Below are 22,663 nucleotides of genomic sequence, written 5' to 3' on the forward strand. Positions count from 1 at the left end.
TCACTAGTGCATTGCTGCATCTATGGCTAGTGGGGATTCTGGTTCCAGCTGCAGTAGCAGAGAGAAATATCTGCTAGAATCCCACAGACAGTATTTAATATTTTGACTCATGGCCTGGATGAAAGAGTAAATAAATGGTCAAATTGGGGAGTGATTTTTTAAAAAGCAGGATGCGGGGAAGGGTAAATGCTTCTGAGGAGAAAATGCAACAAGATCTTGAAAAGTGAGAGTGATGAGTAGGTTGGAAAAAAATGCAATTCAATGAGGATAAATACAAAGTAGTCTTAGAGACAGAGCAAAAATTAGGAAACACAAGTACAGAATAGGAGAACATTGGTTCATTGGTAATACTGCAGAAAAATGACATATGGGTGGTATAGTAGATGGAAAATGGAAAGGGAAGAGTTATATTTTACAAAAAACAAACAAACCCCCAAACCCCACACGAACAAAAGCAAACAGAACAAACCCCAAGCAAACAACACAGTATTGAGCCCAATCTTGCAGTTCTCACTCATACAAGTAGCTGTATAGTCCCATTGAAACCAGTGGGACTATTCACATGAATAAATGCAGCAGGATTGAGGTCAATATTATGTTATATAAACAGAAGTTTAACAGAGAAAGACACTACAGTAATGGACACAGCATAGGAACCAAATAGAAGAGAATGTAAAATTAAGTCGGTAAGTGAGCCTGTACATGGCATACGACACAAGGTTTGCACACTGCTACAGGAAATATAGTGATGATTCAGAGAGGTCAGGAAAGGATGGCTAAAATACTAAAAATCTTGCAAAATATAACTTACAAGGAATGGTTAAGAGAGCTAAACATATAGGGCTATATTTTCAAGAGTGCTTTTAAGGGTAATGGCATGTGAAATTGTGTGTTCATAGAAATAGAAGTCTTTCCCTAAGTGTGATTGAAATGCCAATGCAAATAGAACTAAACAGCCCAACTGCATGGCCAATTTATGGCTTTTCCCCCCCAAGAAGTATTTATAGTCTTCCAAACGGCACAGGACACAGATGTTAGCTGCATGGCAGGACATCCTACTGAAAGGCAAGGCCAGTCTGTTGCAACGAACCAGCCGCCTCCAAACAAATCTACAGCTGCTTACACATAAAGGAGTTGCAAAACCCTACCCACTTCTCTATCTTTCATCTGCCTCTTGTTCCTGCCCATCTCCTTCTGGGGCTGTGGAGACCATAGGCGCAGGCGCCAGGGACAGAGTAACCTCCCTGTGTTGTTCTAGTCCTGATAAGTGACAAGTTCCTATGATTTTTCTTTTAATTAGAAGAAAATCCTTTCCTTTGTTTGAATCATAGAATAGCAGGGTTGGAAATGACCTCAGGAGGTCATCTAGTCCAAGCCCCTGCTCAAAGCAGGACCAGTCCCCAGACAGATTTTTGCCCCAGATCCCTAAATGGCCCCCTCAAGGATTGAGCTCACAACCCTGGGTTGAGTAGGCCAATGCTCAAACCACTGAGCTATCCATGAGGGCTGGTGAAGTGCTCATGCCACCACTCATGAATGAAAACGAGGGTGTGGGGGGACTCCTGCCTTAAGTCACCACCTATGATATAAAAGCCCCATTGCTGTTTTACAGTGGCACTGTGCATTTGGGAGGAGGTGGGAATCTTTGGCAGATTCCTTCTCGTTTCCCTTGCTGATAGCTCTGTAATGGCTGCAATTCTGCAGCCCACCTGACACCTTTAGAATTTCTTCCTTGGCTGGCTGATTACTTACTAGTCAGGGAAGGACTTGTCACAGGTGTTAGGATGTCACTCTTTGTACAACAACTATGTCAGACAGATTCTAAGAGTCTATTCCTTGGAAGGAAGCAGGCTCAGGAGGCTGCCCAATGACAAAGTTAACACTACACAGAACCTTCCCAGAGAAGAGTACTCCCTCTGAATAAAATGCCACCTCCATATCTATAATGTAAGTGGTGCTGATCACCAATTTCCTATGGGTCAGCCGCCTCAAAGGATGTCCAGGCTGCTTGGAGCCCCCAATCTACATTCACACCTAGCACCAGCTTTTCTACAAATTTACACATATTTGTGCTCTAAATTGCACTGACTCGACACGTTCCAACAGTTCCTTGCCCTCTCTTGGATCAAACCTACAATGGCCACTGTAAGGAAGGAGAAACTTAGGAGCAGGTGAAACCTTATATTTTAAAAGCTGCAGAGACCATATTATTCAACTTAAAATGCAGTATGACACATTTCTCTCCAAATCCCTTTTTAATTCCTCACAGATATTTCTTCTGCAGGGGTCACCATCAAAATCATTACAATGGTGTCACTCCAAGTAATTAACATTGTTGTGGCTCTGTATTGCAAGTATCATGGTAACATTAATTATTTGCAAGTGGCCATTGTCAAGGTGGGTTTTTTTTTGGTCATCATGGTAGTTTGTCATCCTCTGGAATATTCAAACTTCTGAAAGGGTTCAAAAGCTAATAGTCTGTCTGTATAATGTGCCCTTATTTGCAGGGTAAATTCTTTCTCTTGTCCTATTTTTTCCCCAAATTCAGATATAAGCAGGGTATGAAGAGCTCTTCCCTGACAGCTAGCTGGGAGGGGGAGAGACTTAAGGAGCAAACTGTATTTATATGAACACACCTACTCTGCCTAGGTATCCAGCAGACAGGAGCTGTGTTGCTCAAAAGTGATCAACTTTGGCTGGTGTTGGGTTACAAAACACTAAAATGAGCTGGAGTGCCGATGAGAAGCAAAATCGGAAAATAACTGAAATACTTCTCTGATGGATTATATCTACTAAGAAATAACCTATCTCAAATGCTCAATTACTGAGGGACAATCTACACTCATTCCTATATTTACTTTCTACAACCAACTTTCTGTATAATTTTTCATGAGTGATGTCCCCGAGTATTCGGATTCTAATATCTAAACTGTATTGTTAAATTTATTCACCTAAATTTGGGTTATTGCAGATTATGTACTATATGTATTTTATGATGTTTAAACCAGATTTTGTACTTTTGAATAATCTAAGCACTACACCCAGATGTACAGACACTATTTCATTAACCTATTATATAATTTTAATATTAGCTTTAATAAAATTTGTAAATCTGAATTCAGGGGTAGTGAAATGTTATCTTTATTGCATGCGTAAAGGGGAGCAGAACTGTGCTGAGCCTGTCCTACCTAATTGAGGGGTCACCCTCAGTTGAAAGGAACTCGCTAAGGCAGGGGCTTGAATGCCACACCCCTGTGAAAGTAAAAGGGATGGGGATAGGTGTCCCAGACAGGATGTGTTGACTCTCCCTAAGGGTCCCCGGTCTGGTTTAACCTGTTCCTCCCTGCTGTTCAAGGATAGAGCTAAATAGGCTTCACTAGGAGCCTTTTGTTATTTTTAAGTACTCAATAAGAGCTGAAATCACTTGTGGTGGTGCAGTGTTTCTGCCCTGCCTGCTGAGAGCTAAAAAATCACTAAGCGATTGACCTACAGAGGTCACAGCAGAGGTGCAGGTGGCAGCAGAAGATAACTGACGGGCAGCTGGTGGGAGTGGCTGGCGAAAGTGGCAAGCAGTTGGCGGGTGGGAGCAGCTAGCAGGGTGGCCAGGAACAGTGGCTGGGGGTGCGGCCAGGCAGCGAGGAACAGCAGCTGGCAGGGCAGCCAGCCAGAGCAAGTGCTCAGATGATGGAGCAAGCCAGATGTCTTCTTCCCCAGGTGGGAGGTGAACTCACACAGATGCACTTCTGAACCCAGGGTCCTGAGTAACCAAGGACGACCACTATGAGTGGGGTATGGTGTGGGAGCAGAGGGAGGCACTGTAAAGGAACTTTTGGTTGTAGAACTCAAGAACATGAGGCAGAAGACTCTGCCCCACGCACTCTGGGGTGGGTGACCTGCTCACAGTTTTATGGTTATGAATTCTGCTTGCGGCATTGTCCCTAAGTAATGCTGGGTCACTTCCCTCCTTTCATTAAAAGTTTATTTTCTACACTCAAGACTCTGTACTTGCGAGAGGGGAAGTATTGCCTCTCCGAGGCACCCCGGGGTGGTGTGTGGCTGGGGGCTTGAGCCAGTTCTGTGTTGTATTGTTGAAAAGGAACCCCTAGATATTGAACCCGGCTCTGGTTGCCGCTGGCTCCACCTGGCAGAAAGATTACACATATTATGAAAGCATAACTGTCAGGTTTTATATTGGCAGCTAAGACTTGGAAATTATTTTCACATTTACTTAGAGTGTGTGATTTAGAGAGAGTTTGGGTGTCTCTCTAAAAATAAAGTTATTTGTTGTCTGAGTAAGTTTGGGTTAATGGATGATGAATGGGCAAGGTGCTTCTATTTTAACAGTGTTAGGCATGGTTTATGTTACTCTATATTGTAGAGGTTTTTTTAATTACTTGGTTTTGGGTTTATCATCACAGTTGGTTGTGGGCTGTCATGGTCAAATTTTTTAAACTTTGTAATGCTTTGGAAATGTAAAAAACCCATTGAAAACATATTCTAAATATGTTCTCACTTTATATATATATATTATATTATATAATATATTATAGATATATATGTGTATATATATATGTAATTTTTTTTCAAGCACAACTGATTTGTAAGAAATGGAGAGCAGAATATTATGTTGCTGTCAATTGAAGTCAATAATGTTGCATCAGTGTAACTAAGGCCGGAAACTTCTATCTAGGCTTTTTCTTTTCCCCCCCATGATCATCATCATGGTATCTGAGCACCTAAAACCTTACTGCTCAAACTGAGACGTAAGCCTCAAACCCTTCTCTATCAATTAAGTTATCTGGGTGTTTTGGCTCTTTGAGACTGCTCACCATGCCCATTGTCTAAAATGCAAAATGAGGGTAATGAGTCTGTAGATGTTGTTTGCTTGATTATAACTTTGTAAAGTTGTGGTAGATTCCATAATGATTTGCATCTTAATATTTTAATTCATTATAATGATTCATTTGGAATGTTTACGCTCTTTGGGGGGAAAACCATTTTTCTTGTTCTGTGTTTGTACAGCACCTAGTGCACTGGGGGTCCTGGTCCCTGACTGGAGTTCATAGATGCTATCACAAAACAAATAATACTAATAATTAACTTGATTTAACTTTGTCACCACTCCTTTTCTCAGGAGTTTCCTGAGTGGAAATATTATATTGATAACGGTAAGGAGAGCACAATGTAAATGCTATCCAGAAACTATTGTGTTTTCACTAACAGGGATGGCAAAATTAGTCCAGTCACAACCACTTCGCAAAGACTGAGATTAATTATTGCCAAAGGTGGAGGAGGGGGTCTCTTTTTAAAATTCGAAAATAAAAATCTTTTAAATTATTTTAATCAGGATCCATATTAAACAGTGAAATAAAAACATTCTGGATATATGTCAATATACATGTCATTCTAGTCAAGGAGACAATGAGGATAATGGGTTACAGATACTGACAAACCTATTAAAGATGTGCTGAAACTACAAAATTTGGATCCAGATTCAAATTACTTATAATATACTAGCCTCTTTATAAAGGCAGCAGTCATTTGTAAAATTTGGATAAGGCTTCTGATTTTGAATAATCCCAAAGTTTATGGGCAGGAGTTTGTTTCTGGCTCAGCTCTAACCAGAATAATTAATTCAAACCCCTCAGAACCACTATAATACTGTACTATATGTTGTCTGTATTGTAACAACGATTTCATTACAGAACTCAAGCATATGGAATATTACATCAAGTAAAATCAAAGTGTGTTCTGGCCCCGACACTGAAAAGGGCCTAGACTTAAATAATTCCTTATTATTATTGGCCTCAGATATCAAGTAGGCAAAATAGGTTGAGATTCACATCAGGAAACCTGCATGCTGCCTTTTAAGTATTCACATTCCCTTCATCTTCTGGCATAATCTGCACCAAGGGACTGCTGGATTTTGTCAAGGAGTTTGTTTGCAGCCACATACTGTGTTGGCATTTTTGTGCCTAATTACTGCAGCAGCCACCGCTGGTGTTAAAGGATTAGTCAACATTTGTGGGAAGAACAAGGACTCTCAAGGAGAGAGACATATAAACCAACTACCCCTATTTAAGGGGGACTGTTCCTAATTAGATAGAAAAATATCTTATTTTTCCACTGTGTCCCTCCAAAGAGCTCCCCCTGTCCAATGTATATTAAGAGAGTTAAAACCAGTGGCAATATTTTTCTCCCCCACAGTCTCTATTTATCCCAATTTGTTCAGATTCTTATGCTGCGCCATCACCATGGGATCTGAGTGGCTTCCAGAATTAGAAAATTAAATAAGGAGACTAATGTCTATCAAACGCAGTTGCTCTTCATTCGCCTCCAGGGGGAAATTGTGTGTGCGCGCATGTGCGTATGTGGGGTGTGGAGTAAATTAACATGCTACACTATATTAGAGAGACAAGGCGGGGGAGGTAATATCTTTTACCGGACTAACTTCTGTTGGTGAGAGAGCCAAGCTACGCTATATGTTGTTTTTAAGGAAAGCAAGATCAAAGCAGCACCCCTTGCGTTTGGACTGGCATATAGGTTTATGCTGGTGCTTATTTCCCACAAGAGAGAGTTACACAGTGTGGGACTAGCCCCAAAGAAGGCCCTCATGTCTTCTGTCCAGATGAGCTTGAACCCTGAGGTAGACAATTCTATTGCTCCTGAGGAATAGAGCCATCAATGACAACGATGGTCCCAGAGGACAAGAGGTCTCTTAGGTATTCTGAGCCTAGGCCACTTTGAAAATAAGGACTGAGATCTTTAAACTTAACTCATTATTGTGGGTGGGATAGTGTAGTCAGCAGAGCACAGAGGTGAGGTGCTCTTGGTCATCTGTGGTGCTGATGAGGTATGCGGCTGCCTTCTCCACTAGTTGCAGTCTTCTCAGGGTTGATGCTTTGACCCGCAAATTGAATTCATTGCTGTAATCCAGATAGGAGGTGATACACCATTTTCATGGCCAATTCATCATCAGCAAAGTTGGGACCTGATCTCCCAGGTGGTCATAGATTGTAGATGTTTTGTGTGGCTGTTGCTATAAGTGAGCATAGCGTCAGCAAGAAATCCAGACAAACTCCCAACGACTGACTGTCTCAATGATCTGTAGGTATGCATCCTCAATTGGCGGGGGCTGTACCGTGGTGGCCAACTCTCTGAATCATTTCCCTCTGCTCACAGGTATAATAATTTCCGTCTTGCTAGGATTCAGCTTTTGCCAACTCTTCCGCGTGTGTATGCTGATCTCAGCCCTGTGTTGGGATGACTGAATCATCCTGGAGTTATCATCCATGGCAAAAGTAGATTAAAACAGGAGGGAGAACTCTCACCACACTCATCCAGGAAAAGATGCAGTTATTGGGAAGTTCTGCTCCCTCAAGCCAGGGAGAGGGGAGATAGTTGAGCTATTGAGCACTCCTCACTGCTTTAACCCTTAGAGCATGGCTACACTTGCAGATGTAGAGTGCTGTGAGTTAAACCTGCCTTCGGAGAGCGCAGTAGGGAAAGCGCTGCAGTCTGTCCACACTGACAGCTGCTTGCGCACTGGCGTGGCCACATTTGCAGCACTTGCAGCAGCATTGGGAGTGGTGCATTATGGGCAGCTATCCCAACATGCAAGTGACTGCAACGTGCTTTTCAAATGGGGGTGGGGTGGAGTGTGACAGGGAGTGTGTTGTGTGTATGTGGGGGGAGAGAGAGTGAGTATTTGGGGGGCTGAGAGTGTGTCAGCATGCTGTTTTGTAAGTTCAGACCCCCCTCCCCTCCCATCACTCAAAGCAAACAGTAAATGTTGGCTTTTTCTTGGAGCTGATAAGCAGCCGGCTTCACGGAGCTTTGAAAGGGCATTTCCACATTCTTGCAGCTGATTTCACAACAATGACAAGAGTGGCCACTTGACTTAAGGGGGTTATGGGTCATTTCTGGAGGCTGATCACAGCACAGTAATGCAACACCTCGTTCACACTGGTGCCGCGGGGCTCCAGCAGGGGTGCAGCAAACGTTATTCCACTCGCCGAGGTGGAGTACCAGCAGCGCTGTAGCTGTGGAGTCAGAGCGCTCTACATGCCTTGCTAGTGTGGACAGAGAGTGAGCTAGGGTGCCCAGGGCTGCTTTATTGCACTGTAACTCACAAGTGTAGCCAAGGTCTTCGTTATGACAAACTGCAAATAGCAGAGATGTGTGTTATCTGTATATTGTTGACACTTGAGCTCTAGAAGTTTCGTCATTTCTCCCAGTGGCTGCACATAAATATTTAATAGGACCAAGGAGAGACCTGAGCTCTGAGAACTCCACATGTGAGGGGTCTGAAGGTAGAAGTGTCATTTCCCATCACTACACTCAAGAAAAGATTTCAACTACTTCAGATTTCAGAGTGGTAGCAGTGTTAATCTGTATCAGCAAAAACAACGAGGAGTCCTTGTGGCACCTTAGAGACTAATGTAGCGCAAGTAGAGTCGGGGCGTAAGGAGACAAGAGCTGAGGAAGCATTGTTCCAAGTCTTAGAACAACGCGTCCTCAGCTCTCGTCCCCTTAGGTCCCGACTCTACTTGCGCTACATTGATGACATCTTCATCATCTGGACCCATGGGAAGGAGGCTCTTGAGGAATTCCACCAAGATTTCAACGACTTCCACCCTACCATCAACCTCTGCCTGGACCGGTCCACACAAGAGGTCCACTTCCTAGACACTACAGTGCTAATAAGCGATGGTCACATAAACACCACCCTATACCAGAAACCTACTGACCGCTATATTTACCTACATGCCTCCAACTTCCATCCAGACCACATCACACGATCCATTGTCTACAGCCAAGCCCTAAGATACAACCACATTTGCTCCGATCCCTCAGACAGAGACAAACACCTACAGAATCTCTATCGAGCGTTCTTAAAACTGCAATATCCACCTGGTGAAGTGAGGAAACAGATTGACAGAGCCAGAATGGTCCTGAGAAGTCACCTACTACAAGACAGGCCCAACAAAGAAAGTAACAGAATGCCACTAACCTTCACCTACAGCCCCCAACGAAAACCTCTCCAGCTCATCATCAAGGATCTACAACCTATCCTGAAGGACGATCCCTCACTCTCACAGACCTTGGGAGGCAGGCCAATCCTCGCCTACAGACAGCCCCCGAACGTGAAGCAAATACTCACCAGCAACTACACACCACACAATAAAAACACCAACCCAGGAACCAAACCCTGCTACAAACCCCGGTGCCAACTCTGTCCACATATCTATTCAAGGGATACCATCATAGGACCTAACCACATCAGCCACACCATCTGGGGCTCGTTCACCTGCACATCTACCAATGTGATATATGCCATCATGTGCCAGCAATGGCCCTCTGCCATGTACATTGGCCAAACCGGACAGTCTCTACACAAAAGAATAAATGGAAACAAATCTGACATCAGGAATCATAACATTCAAAAACCAGTAGGAGAACACTTCAGTCTCTCTGGTCACTCAATAACAGAACTAAAAGTGGCAATTCTTCAACAAAAAAACTTCAAAAACAGACTCCAACGTGAAGCTGCAGAACTGCAATTAATTTGCAAACTGGATACCATCAGATTAGGCCTGAATAAAGACTGGGAGTGGTTGGGTCATTACAAAACCTAAACTTAATTTCCCCAACATTAATTTCTCCCTACTGTTACTCACACCTTCTTGTCAACTGTCTGTAATGGGCCACTCTCTTACCACTTCAAAAATTATTTTTCCTCCTTTGGTATCCTGCGGTTAATTGATTTATCTTGTTAGACTGACCTCACACTTGGTAAAGCAACCCCCCTCCTTTCATGTATTTATACCTGCTCCTGTATTTTTCACTTCATGCATCTGATGAAGTGGGTTCTAGCCCACGAAAGCTTATACCAAATAAATTTGTTAGTCTCTAAGGTGCCACAAGGACTCCTTGTTGTTTTAACTAGTTCAAAGTATTTCTATTGACCCCTGCCCCCTGTCTCAAGCGGGATGGCTGTAGCTGTGTCCTGTGACTGACTATATTGAATGCCAGGATCCAGAAGTATGAGACTAGACACTGGCCTTTTGGCTAGGGCTAATAAGAGCTCAGCCATCAGCACTACTATCACTGTTTCTGTCCCAAATCACAGGAGCTTTATAGCTTTCAAATGTTAGCCGGTATGAATGGGGCATGGGGTACAGACAAGTAAAGAACTTAGCAGCAGCCCCATACATCACTGCAGCCACATATAAATGTTCAGACTTATGGGAAATATTGCTGAAGGATTTAGATACTATGGGGCCACATTTTGCATTAATTTACACACGGCTGGTTAGTATGATGCACTGGACACGACACATGTTCAGCAGTCCCACAGTGCATCTCCCCCAGCCCTACCTGGAGGATGTCATACACCCAGCAAAGCCGCAATCACAGCAAGCCTGCAGAGAAAAAGCAGGGTTCCCCTGAAATTCACCCTCTCCACCACCTGGCACTGCTATGGTACTATCATTGAAGGAAGAGAAACAGTTGCTCTACCACCACACTGAACACCCGCCTGCTGGTTTCACGACAGCGCTGTGGGCAGCTGGGAGAGGAAGGCATTGGTGGCTGATGGCTAGACCAAGTCCTTGCTGTAGGGTGAGGAGAGGAACAGGCTGAAGGGGCCTGGGGTAGAATAAGGGAGGCTACCCCACATTCCCTCATCCAACCTGTTCCACGTTACCCCGCCCCCCAGCAACCTCCCTCCTTCAGGCTGCCCCTGACTCCTTCCAGTACTCTGGTATCCACCATCTCCCTGGCTCCCTCTACCCCCTCCCCAGCTACCCTTGGCTCCTCTCCCGCTTCTGCCCATATGTAGGCTAGGAGAGATTTGATCTACCTCCACACACAGACACCTCAACTGCACAGGCAGAGAACTGTCTCACACGGAGCCTTCACAACTTGGGCAGCTATGTTTACATCAGTGCAATCCCATGGACTTGAATGGGGTTCCACCAGAGCACTATGGGATACCTGTCCAGAATGCTGCATGCTTACTCTGCACAAAGTCCCTGCTGCATAGACACACTGGTCGGTACCGAACCTGAAAACAGCTGACAGCCTGTATGCAATTATTGCATACTATTTAGTACGTACGAGTGTGTGTGCCAAAAAACTCAGTGCAAATTAACCAACCTCACTCCACCCCATCCTGTGTGTACACAAGGTCAAAGAGTGTAATATGGCCCCATTTCTGTGTCTGGGCTGTCATTTTAGGAGGTGCATCACTTTAGCCACTGCCATATAAATAAAGAGGTGATGTGCTTGCAATGTAAGTGCTATCATATTAATTACCACTAGAGGTCTTCCCCCCACTTAAAACTGGAAATGGCATCATCTGTTATTAAAATAAACGAAACCTCTCAAGAAATGTAAAAGTAAAAAGAAAACAAAAAGTCTTGAGCTTTGCCTAGCAGGCCAAAGATATGCTCTTGAGAGGAAGAGAGCATTCTAGAGTCAGCGTCACCAACCCCACGCATTCAACAATCATGAGTCAGCTCCCCAAAATCATGAGATTGGCTTGAAAATGATGAGATTTTAAAATAAATAAATTGGATTCTCTGTATTTCTTGTCTGGTTTTTGAGCCTTCAGGGGTCACTTTTTCCAGCTTTACTCCAGAACCATGATGGTTAGAAACTTAAAACTTCTCAAAAATGAAAATTGAGATTTTCACATAATCACATCACTCCTGGAACTGGGGTTTACAAAAAAAAACCACCCGCTAAATATTGCAAGCCTGGTGATAAAATCACAGGAGTTAGAAAGACTGCAGAGCTATGGGCCCTTGAGGTAGTGGGCCCCCTCTCTCATCTTCTTGAGATTACACCATGAGACAGCCAGTAACGTCCATGATAGGGCTCATTGGCTCTCATCTCGCACAAGGAGCTGCACAATCTTGGCAGTAATGCTTGTTGGATAGGAGGCAGACAGTTAAGGTAGGTTCTCATCTACCCTTGGGTGCAAAAACAATCCCTGAGCAGTTATGCTGCAGCATTCTGCCCTAGCTGTAATGTGTGAGTTGTTTCCAAAGGCAGCTATAAATAAAGCACATTACAATAATCCTAACTAAGCATCATCCATTAGGAATGGATCACTGCGGGGAGGTCTGCCTCCGGGAGAAAAAGTCACCAATATTGAATATTTCAGAGGTGAGAGAAGCCACTCCTGACCATCGTCATACCATGTTCAGCTCCTGCTCAGAAATGACTCCTACTTTCAGAACTTTGTTGACTTGGCTGGAGCCTGTCCCACCACTAAACACTACTTAATTCCAGTTAGTATTTAAGGAACTATCTCTTGAGGCAACTGATTTAGTTAATTACTGCCTCCTGTCTAATCTCCCTTTGCTGAGCAAGCTAACCGGGAAGTTCACAAAGATTTTTCTCCAATTCCATCTAGTGTCCTGGAGCCCTCTCAGTCAGGATTCATACCAGGACACGGAACAGAGGGAGCGCTGGTGGCAATGATGGACAAGGCCATATATCTGTACTGGTATCGCTCGGCCACTGCGCAGCTTTTGATATGTCTGAACATGGAATCCTGCATGGGGGCCCCACCTCAGAAACATGGAAGGGACTAGTTGGACTGCACCAAGATACGGAACAAATGAAGCCAAGACCTCACTGTGCTGGTTGAGGCATTAACCTGCAGAGGAAGGCAGGCAGAGATACCACAGCTCATCTTTCCCTTGTAGGGGGAAGCAGCTTTATTTTATAACTGCAGCTCTAGAGCAACCCTGCTAGTAGAGGGTCACCAGACTTCTGAATTAGTGCATCTGCTAGCCAGCCCCGCTCAATGTGGGCTACGGCGGCCTGCTCTGGGTTCCCCATTGGAACTGGGTTGCAGAAGGCTTATGCTACCATGCTCCAGCTCCATGTGAACATATTACTACCAAGAGCCTGAAACCTGAGATCAGCTAGCACAGTGGTTCTCAACTACCTGGGAGTACGCAGAGGTCTTCCAGGGGATACACCAACTCAAATAGATATTTGCCAAGTTTTACAACAGGCTACATAAAAAGCACGAGTGAAGCCAGTACAAATTACATTTCATCCAGACAATGACTTGTTTATACTGCTCTATATACTATACAGTACACTGAAGTGTAAGTACAATATTTATATTCCAATCAATTTATTTTATAGTTATATGGTAAAAATTAGAAAGTGAGCGATTTTTCAGTAATAGTGGCTGTGACACTTTTGTATTTTTATGTCTGATTTTGTAAGCAAGTAGTTTTTAAGTGAGGTGAAACTTGGGGGTACGCAAGACAAATCAGACTCCTGAAAGGGGTACAGTAGTCTGGAAAGGTTGAGAGCCACTGAGCTAGCAGAACCAAAGGAGTGAATCTGGCCCCAAAATAGTGAGAAAATAGCAAGATAGAATTGCCTTAGTAGGAAAGGGCAGGGATATAGATCTTGATATCACCAGAATATTGATTCTTCAGACCATGTTATCATATTAATGCTCTGACTGGCTTCACATACGCATTGGAAAATGACAAAACTGACCCCTTCAGGTCTCCATATGGGAAGCTGCAGATGATACTTGATGCAGATATGACACTTGCTATCACTGTGTATGAGATGAATAAACCAGTCTATCACATTATCCTTTAACTCTCAGCGGAGTAGGTCCTCAGGCTGCTCACCACTCTCTGACTCAGATCATCTGCCCTGATCTTTTCCCAGATGGGACAGTAGGTCAGCAGAATTGCTCCCCTCAATATGTCCTGACTGCTTTTCCATCCACTTTTTTCTACTGCTCTTGTTGGGGAAGGAGCAATAATGGTCTTGAACCCGTATTAAAGATTGGGAGTGTGATTTGTTGAGTGGCAACTGGACAGGTCGGGGGGTGAGGATGGAAAACAGATCTGCAGGTGGGGGACATCTGAAAATGATGAAGAAAGGAATCAGATGTTGCTGGAGATACTGGAATTTGGATTGGTGAAGGAGAGCATTACACTGGGGGATGAGATAATACTTACCAACAATTCTTATTTACTGAAACAGACCCTAACTTTCTCCCTATGTCCCACAGAGCAGCAGGATTTCCCTTGACCATCAAGATTATAGTTTTGGCTGCAGGTGTATCTCCTAGCTACCAGGCAGGCAGTCATCTTACTCACTCCTTGACAGATTTCATTGCCTCCTTGTTGGTTCCCCTGCTCTGTGCAGAAGAGGACAGTAGACAGAGAAGGGGCGCTTGAAGGGAGATAGTGGGAGGAGGAAGGAAGGGAAATTTTGGGAGGAAGGAGAGAAATAAGGCTGAGATGATTTACAAACCCACATACTAGGTGCCTGACCATAGGGGTGTGTGATTGAGCTGGGAAGTGTCACAAAAATATGGTAGGAGATCTCTTTGCTGGAGGTTCAGATAGGACACTGAACAGTCGATTTTTTATCTGAACTGATCCTGAACTCCAAGTCTTTTGAGATTCTTCCAAACTTCTTTTCTAGAATATGTATTGTAGCGTGGAAGCAGATTCTGTCTTACATTTTTAACAATAGGCCATGAATCAACATAGAGGAATAATGTAATGTCACAATGGTAGACACAGGACAGAAAATGTAGCATATGGTGTATTATTTAGTTTTGGTTCTTTTTGTTTTGTTTGTGGGGAGAGGGTGTCTTTTTGTTTTTTGCCTTCTGGACCAGTAAGAGAAAAGATCCTTAAGAAAAAACTGATAACATTTTCAGGCTTAAGCCTCCCAGTAGTTAGGATATTTTTTATAAAAAATAATCTAAAATGTCTCAGACTACATACAAAATCCTCCAGCTGTCCTCAGTCCCTCAGTTTATTTGAAGAATTGCCTCTTGAAAATATTTCAAAGCCTTGGCAACTATAGAATTGATGCTTGATGAGGACTGGGGAGATGCAAGGCTTTTGCTGCTCATTGGGGAGAAATGAGAGGCTGGTACAACGACTGGGTGGAAATGAGGAGTGCTGAGGGTCTGTACTGAGCACAAATAAAACATTACAAGTAGCAAGATTTCAAATTAATGTCATGATGCTTTCCAACAAGCAGCAGCCTTTCCTTTGATCTCAGTATTACAGACACACAGCGCCTGATTCTCAGTTACAGCAAGCACACTCTACACCACTGTGGCAGTGTAAAGGGCCTTTAAATGTCACATTAACACCCACTTGAAGGCCCCTTTACACTGGCAGAGCAGTATACAGTGACCTTAGTTTTGGGAAATGGGAATGGAAATCAAACCCTCATTAATTCTATCTAGATCATACTTTCCATTCTCATTCCAGACTGTAAGACAGCTGAAAAGTGACTATAGTTTATTTTTCTTTATAAACTGAATTCTGGATGGCTGCTTTAACTGAGCACTGATTTCTTCTCAATAATCAGTCAATTAACTGGGACATCACTACAATTCACTCTAACATAACCTGGTTTTAAAACTTTAACTTCTGTTAAAATGGCAGAAAAGGTAAAGACAGTCAATGTTTTTCTATACGCATGCTAACTGCAGAACAACGGTAGATTCTTATCATATCAAAACATGATTTTTGTTCTTTCAAGGGGCTAGAAGAAATAATATGGACTTTTCTACAATTGTATCAGCGAATTTAATTGGGAAGGTTTTGTTAGTTGTGCCTTTTTAAAATTAAGAGCTTCATTATCAAAGAAGCTGAGCATTGGCAGACCTCATAGACTTCAGCTGAAGCAGTGAAATGTTAAGTCCTGCTGACAATCGGGCCCGGGATATTTAGCTTCATATGAAACAGTTACAGTCAATATTTGAAATATGAACCTCAAGATTTAGCTTTTAAATTCAACACATTTAATAAAATATTCAAACAAGAAAGCATTAGTCCAGTCTCAAATTAAAATATTATAATATTTAGTGAACGTGTGTTGGAAAACCAGAGTCAACAAAATACATCTGCTATGATGCAGGGTGTCAGATCTAATCATGTATATCATTTCCATGCTTCTGTGTTGCAGGAAAGCATACATATATCACCTGAGCATGAGTATGAGTGACAGGGTGCTGAAAAATATGAGCTTGGGTTTGAATTCACTAGTGTCTGACGAGTGGCAAGCTACAGTGTGTGCTGCAGCTATTAAGCAACTTTGATGAATAATTCCGCTTTTGACACATTCATAAGAGCTTTTCATATAAACATCTAAAACAAATATAACCCAGAATCAAGTATGCACTAGGAAGCTGTTTTATACAGGCATACATGAGTAAGAAAAGGCAGCGCATTAAAAACATATACTGAAAACATACTTTAGGGCCTCATTAGAAGGTCACATCTAACATATTTAAAAATAAGTATTGAATTATTCAGACCTGCAACATCTTTCAATTACAGTGATTTCAGGATCAAAAATGTAATTTTATTACAAGAACTGGTTTTATCTGTAAATGTGCTGTATAAACCACTATTGCAGAAAACAATATAATATATACAGCCCTATACATTACAGCTCAGTATTTTGTAACAGGAACACAATGAAACAGACATAATTAGCTGAAGACTTCAGTCTCTCATTATCACGCAGAACGTAATGGTAAAAGACAAACCAAGATTTTATGAACAGATTCAGAGCTTGAGCCAGTTGTTAGGTATGCAGGCACATTACCATGCAGCCTGTGAAACTGGCTTGTACAGGCATGTGAACAAATACAGTAGCTGATTTTACAAGATATACAGTGACGAGAATGAGCATTCTGCACATCTGAGGACATAACAAAGCCCTTACTCTGCCTGTTAAATCACTGTCACTATGAAAGAGCTACAGGTTTTTCAAATCATTATTTCTTTGCATGGACTTACTTTAACTGTCGAGGTTCACAGTCAACTCCAGGTAGTAAGAGCCTTGCTGCTTGCCGTACATCATCACTGTCCACAGAGAAACTGCGACGGTGCCCTGCATGAGCCAAAGCAACCCTTATCCATTCCATCAGGGGTGGCAGCACTATGAATGGCCTAGAAAGAGCAAAACAGGATAGCTAGTGCCATTAATCTTTAAACATCAAAATTAGAGAGTGATCAAACTAGCTCAGCAAACTGCAGGCAGGTCTAACCCATGCAGCTGACTTGCACCATTTCCAGGAAAAGGTGGGGTGCGTTTTTTTGCCCATGAAACGCAAATCATAGCTCATGAACTTGTTATCTTTATGGCCCTGTAAGTGGTTGCTTTGAGGTCCACACATTTGCCTGGGAATCCACATGCTTCAAACTGGGTCTCAGGAAAAGCAAGCAGAACCCCACTCACAGGAACACACCCCTTCTGGCTGATACATGCATGTCAGTCAGAGCTTCCTTCCCACCCTGCCACCAGCGGAGGGACGGAGAGGGAGAACCCTTCCACCCAACCCAGTAGTCAAAGGAAGAGGAGAGAAGGTAGTTGATGTGCAAGGAAGTTTCCAAATGCCGCATTGTCTCAGACTGATGCAATGTCAGAATCTCACCAGATTATTATTTTGTGGCTCTCTGCAGCTCAATGATGACATGGCTTGTACATTGTTAAAGGCTGAGTACCACTGACCCTACTGTATTTTTGAGGTATCTGAGGGTTACTTCACAGATCATATTTTTAAAAGTCTACTACTGTTCAAATTAAATCCATTATAAATACAGGGCATGAAAACTGGAGGAAATTACCTGCTACTGTGTCATGTGTTTTTTTTAAATTATATGCTCAAAAGTCAGTTGCCATTTGGCCCAAACCCCTTCTGTAACATGTTGTTTTCATTCAGCTTTTCAATTTCTCACCACCTCTACTAAAGCGACGTGGACATTACAGTCTAAATTGGGCCTAGCACCAGTGAGGACATGGATTTTCTTTTTACTATTATAAAACTATTATATAACAAGGCTGTGTGTATGCTAGGAATAGTTAACAGCTGGTGTCAAACACAGTACTCCTCTGGTCTCCCCACCCCAGCCATGTTTGAACATGGTTTGTGCACTAGTGTAGACAGGGACAAAACATGTGCAACGCCCGTTTCCAGAAAGTGTATTCAGCCCGCCGTTCTACCAGGAGTTGACTGTGCTTTTATACTTAAACCTCTTTGAGGAAGACTCAGGAAGTTTAGTAACAGCAAAGGTAAGGTTTATTCCCCTCACTCTTTCACGGAGCGGACATTCTTCCATTCCTTCTCCTCCTTTCCCTCTACCTCCCCTGGTGCCTCCTGGGAATTGTAGTTACTGGACTCAAAGCTACAGAAACTACCTAGCAACAAACTTACAAAATGGGTTGGCTATCTGCACCTAGCTACATACAACACACCCTTCCCCTTTAGAATCACCATCATAAGACTTTAAACCATCACTTCCAACTGTCACTTAGTCTGGTAACAGAGTCTTCCAATCTTTTAAGCAGTCTCCCTTGTCTCACACTTCTCTTAATACCTGGAGAGGCAGGAACGAGATTAGGTGATGGTGCAATTCCTACTGCTATATATTGTCAATCATCACTATCAGAGTGATCACAACCTCAGAGTGGGCAACAGCTATGAGAGAAGACAAGGTACTTCAGGACCTAAAGAGTTACATAGTCAATGGATGGCCCTACAAGACAATGACACCAGCACATTTGCAACCATATAGATGTACATCATAGACTCATAGACTCATAGACTTTAAGGTCAGAAGGGACCATTATGGTCATCTAGTCTGACCTTCCGCATGATGCAGGCCACAAAAGCTGACCCACCCACTTTCCCTTATCTCAGCTGTTGAAGTCTCCAGATCGTGATTTAAAGACTTCAAGTCGCAGAGAATCCTCCAGCTTGCGACCCCTGCCCTATGCTGCGGAGGAAGGCGAAAAACCTCCAGGGCCTCTGCCAATCTACCCTGGAGGAAAATTCCTTCCCGACCCCAAATATGGCGATCAGTAGAACCCCGAGCATACAGGCAAGATTCTCCAGCCGGACCCACATTTTACCAGCGATGGCACGTTATTGCCTAATTGACTAAAATCACGTTATCTCAGCAAACCATTCCCTCCATAAACTTATCTAGCCTAATCATGTGAATTGTTCCTTATAAAGGAATGGATTTTGAGAACTCACCGTCTTGTGCCTACACTTGTGAATAACATAGCTGAAGTCGACATACTTAGACCTACTCACCGCGGTGTCTTCACTGCGGTGAGTTGACTGCTGCCGCTCCCCCGTCAACTCCGTCTACGCCTCTCGCGACGGTGGAGTACAGGAGTTGATGGGAGAGCGCTCGGGGGTCAATTTATTGCGTCTAGACTAGACTAGCTGCGATAAATCGACCCCCATTGGATCGATTGCTGCCCGCCAATCCGGCGGGTAGTGTAGACATACCCTGAGAGATCGCTTGATTCACTTGGGACATGAAGGACATTTAGGGATGGGTCTAACCAAAACACAACTGCGACAAGACTTCTGGTGGCCAGGGATGGACAAGTAGGTTGAGGAACTAATCAAGAATTGCATGACTTCCTTTCTTCTTTCACTCTCCCCCTTTCATTTGGTGTTCTTTTTCCTTGCTTACCCCTCCCTCTGTACTCCCTTTTCACAGCAGGGTTAAAAAAGCCCATTTGACTGAGTTAGGTGCCCACTGGGCAAATACTTTAAATTTTACATACACAAAATTTTACATACACAACCTTACTCCGTACCCATCTTGGGACACCTGATTTAATAGGACGTTGAGCCTTTGGAACATTTTTTTCACATTCACAGCTTTCAGTAATATACCATTTATTCTTCTTTTGAAGACTTTTCTTTGTACAACTCTGACATTAATATTCTTTAACGGAGAGGTTTTCAAAAGTGCCTAATAGATTTAGGAGCCCAAGTGCCAGTGACTTTCAATGGGGCATGATGCTCCTAAATCCTTCAGACCCTTTTGAAAATCTCCTCCTAAATTATTCATTTGCTGACTTGACATTTTCATTTTTTTTAAAATGAATCTCTGTCACCCTCCAGATGAGGGACTATTTGTTTTTGGGGCATTTGCATCCTCGAGACCTTGCCATTGAATCCTAGAGGAGCTGATGAGAAAAGAATGCATTCTCCCAGGCTTCCATGAGAAGATCGTTCCATGAACCACCTAATTTGTAGTGACAGTAGTGGTGGTGGTCAGAGCTGGGAGAGTGCCTGTGTGACTACAACTGCTGGCTGCTTTAAAGAAAAGCTGCTGGGAATATTGTAAAAACATTTGGCTGTATTACAAGTGTGTTGATTAGCATGTGTGCTTGTGGCTGAGCACAGAGAGGGGCTGTGGTTTGGCCTTTAAACCTCCCAATCCAGGAAGTTAAAGAATGATAGATAGCTGAGGGAGCAAATGGAGCAAGGAGTTGGCCTAGGGGAGCTCCGTGATAGTTCACCTGACGTAAAGAAAGTTGAAAAGCACCACAGATCTTGACATTTTGTTTAAACCTAGTCAAAACAGACCAGGTAACAAGGTGATAGATAAAGTTACCAAACAATGACTTAGGATCAGGGAGGGTTAGTACAATATGGCCTGTAGAGCCAGCAATCCAGTAGCAATTTAGTCAGTATAAAGAACTCCCAGTTTATTGCATCATGAATAAGGCACTCCGGGGTTCAAGCATTAGCCCCTCAAGGCTAGGATTGCTGAACTAGATTATCTACATGAGACAAAGATATACCTGGGGCTGAACAGGACATTTAAGGAAGGCAGTAGAGCCTCTCATCAGCAGATCTGGCTCCCCTAGTTATTTCAATTAGGCAACCAGTGTATCTTGGCTAAAGGAGGCAAAGGACCCCTCCAGATATGACCCACAGGGGTGTCATTTGTCCCCCCACCCCACGTAGACTTTTCATAGGTCTATATGCTCCTATTGTGAGGCTGAGTGGCCTCCCTCCGAACCGGAGTGTGAGGCACCACTATGCTCCCCTGGCGGAGCCAAACTCACCCTGCCCCGCTCCCTTCACCGGAAGTATCAGGGCGGGACAGGATGTAGAAAAGGAGACACAGCCCTGAAGCTCAGTTGCTGCTGAGCCACAGGAGAGACCAGACATCTCTTCTGGGGAGCAGATGCTAGGGTTGCCAACTGTATAATCGCACAAACCCAAACACCCTTGCCTGCCCTGCCCCTTCTCTGATGCCCCGCCCCACTCACTCCAGCCCCCCTCCCTCCATCGCTTGCTCTCCCCCACCCTCACTCACTTTCACTGGGCTGGGGCGGGTGTGCGGGAGGGGATGCGGGGTGCAGGCTCTGGGAAGGAGTTTGGGTGCGGGAGAGGGCTCAGGGCTGAGGCAGGTGGTATGGGTACAGTGGGGGTTTGGGGTGCAGGATCTGGGAGGGAGTTTGGGTGCGGGAGGGGGCTCAGGGCTGAGGGAGGGGGTTGGGGTTCGGGAGGGGGTTTGGGGTGCAGGCTTCAGCTGGGCAGCGCTTACCTTGGGTGGCTCCTGGAAGCGGTGGCATGTCTGCCAGTGGCTCCTAGGCTCAGGGGTGGCCAGGCGGCTCTGCGCGCTGCCTCTGCCTGCAGGCACTGCCCCCGCAGCTCCCATTGGCCGTGGATCCCCATTCCCAGCCAATGGGACCTGCGGAGTTGGCGCTTGAGGCGGGGGCCACACGTGGAGACCCCCTGGCCGTGCCTCCGCCTAGGAGCCACTGCTGGACATGCTGGCAGCTTCTGGGAGTGGCGCGGAGCCAGGGCAAGTAGGGAGCCTGTCTTAGCCCCACTGCGCCACCGGACTTTTAACAGCTTAAAATCTCTCTGATTGCTTTCAATAGCCTCTGCGAGATAGAGCCTGATTCCAGGAGACTCCCAGCCAAACTGGGTGGGTTGGCAACCTAGAAGATGCCTCTGCAAGAGCCCAGACCAGCCCCGGAGTGGACCGATGCCTTGCTGTCGGGGAGGAAGATGAGGACCCTGAGGAATTGCTGGAGCTACCCGCGGCCGAGTACCCCAATGAGACAGGGGATCTTTGGACCACGGGACCCTACACCCAGTCTGTGGTAGGAAGTAGCCCAGGGGGACCAGACTCTAGTCCGGTCCTGCTGCCGCAGTGTGAGTTAGCATGTTGGGGCTGGAATCCCTGCTGACCCAGTGGCAGATCATCCTGCCACTGTTAGGGCCGTGGGCTGGGACGCAGTGGAGTTGGGTGGGCCTGCGTGTCCCCTGACACCCCTGGGATGGCAGCCTCCCCATCATAGGCCAGGAGGTGCTCACCCCCCTGCTTGAGCCCCTAGACTGCTCTGGTGCTCACCCCTGCAAGAGCCCTAACTGTTTGCCACCTCGCCATGCTTTAGGGCCTGGGCTTATAGACTGCTACAGCTCTGCCTTGAATACAGGCCAGAGCCCTAACTGTTTGTGACTCTGCCCCACCCAGAGGGAGCCAAAGCCCCTCTACAGACTGTTTGCAGCTGTCTGCCCCAGCTAGGTGGCTGTGGGCTAAAGACTGCTGTGCTTCATCCCACCCAGGGAGCTGGAGCTCTCCCCTATGAGACGGTTACTTGCAATCTGCCTGTAGTGAGGCAGAGTGGCCTCCCTCCCCCACTTGAGAGCGAGGGACCACTACAGCTCTTCCACGTCCCCACAGACTTTGCAGGATATAATATAATCACATATAATATTCTATATATTGACACACCTTTGCCCACAGCCCCCAACCCCCGGTATTTTTTCTAAAGTGAAACCCTTGATGACCAACTTTCC

General features: G+C 44.6%; 1 protein-coding gene across 1 annotated transcript in view; it reads right to left on the bottom strand.

Moving 5' to 3' along the window:
• Positions 1-22,663, bottom strand: part of BTBD11 (BTB domain containing 11) — a 268,567-nt gene that overhangs the window by 50,335 nt on the left and 195,569 nt on the right. The window contains exon 4 of the mRNA XM_024212959.3: positions 16,830-16,982. Coding sequence (XP_024068727.2) covers positions 16,830-16,982 — 153 coding nt within the window. The remainder of the gene's footprint in view (positions 1-16,829; positions 16,983-22,663) is intronic.

This window comes from Terrapene carolina, unplaced genomic scaffold, assembly GCF_002925995.2.
Source record: "Terrapene carolina triunguis isolate 2854851 unplaced genomic scaffold, T_m_triunguis-2.0 Scaffold247, whole genome shotgun sequence".
NCBI classification, from domain to species: domain Eukaryota; kingdom Metazoa; phylum Chordata; order Testudines; family Emydidae; genus Terrapene; species Terrapene triunguis.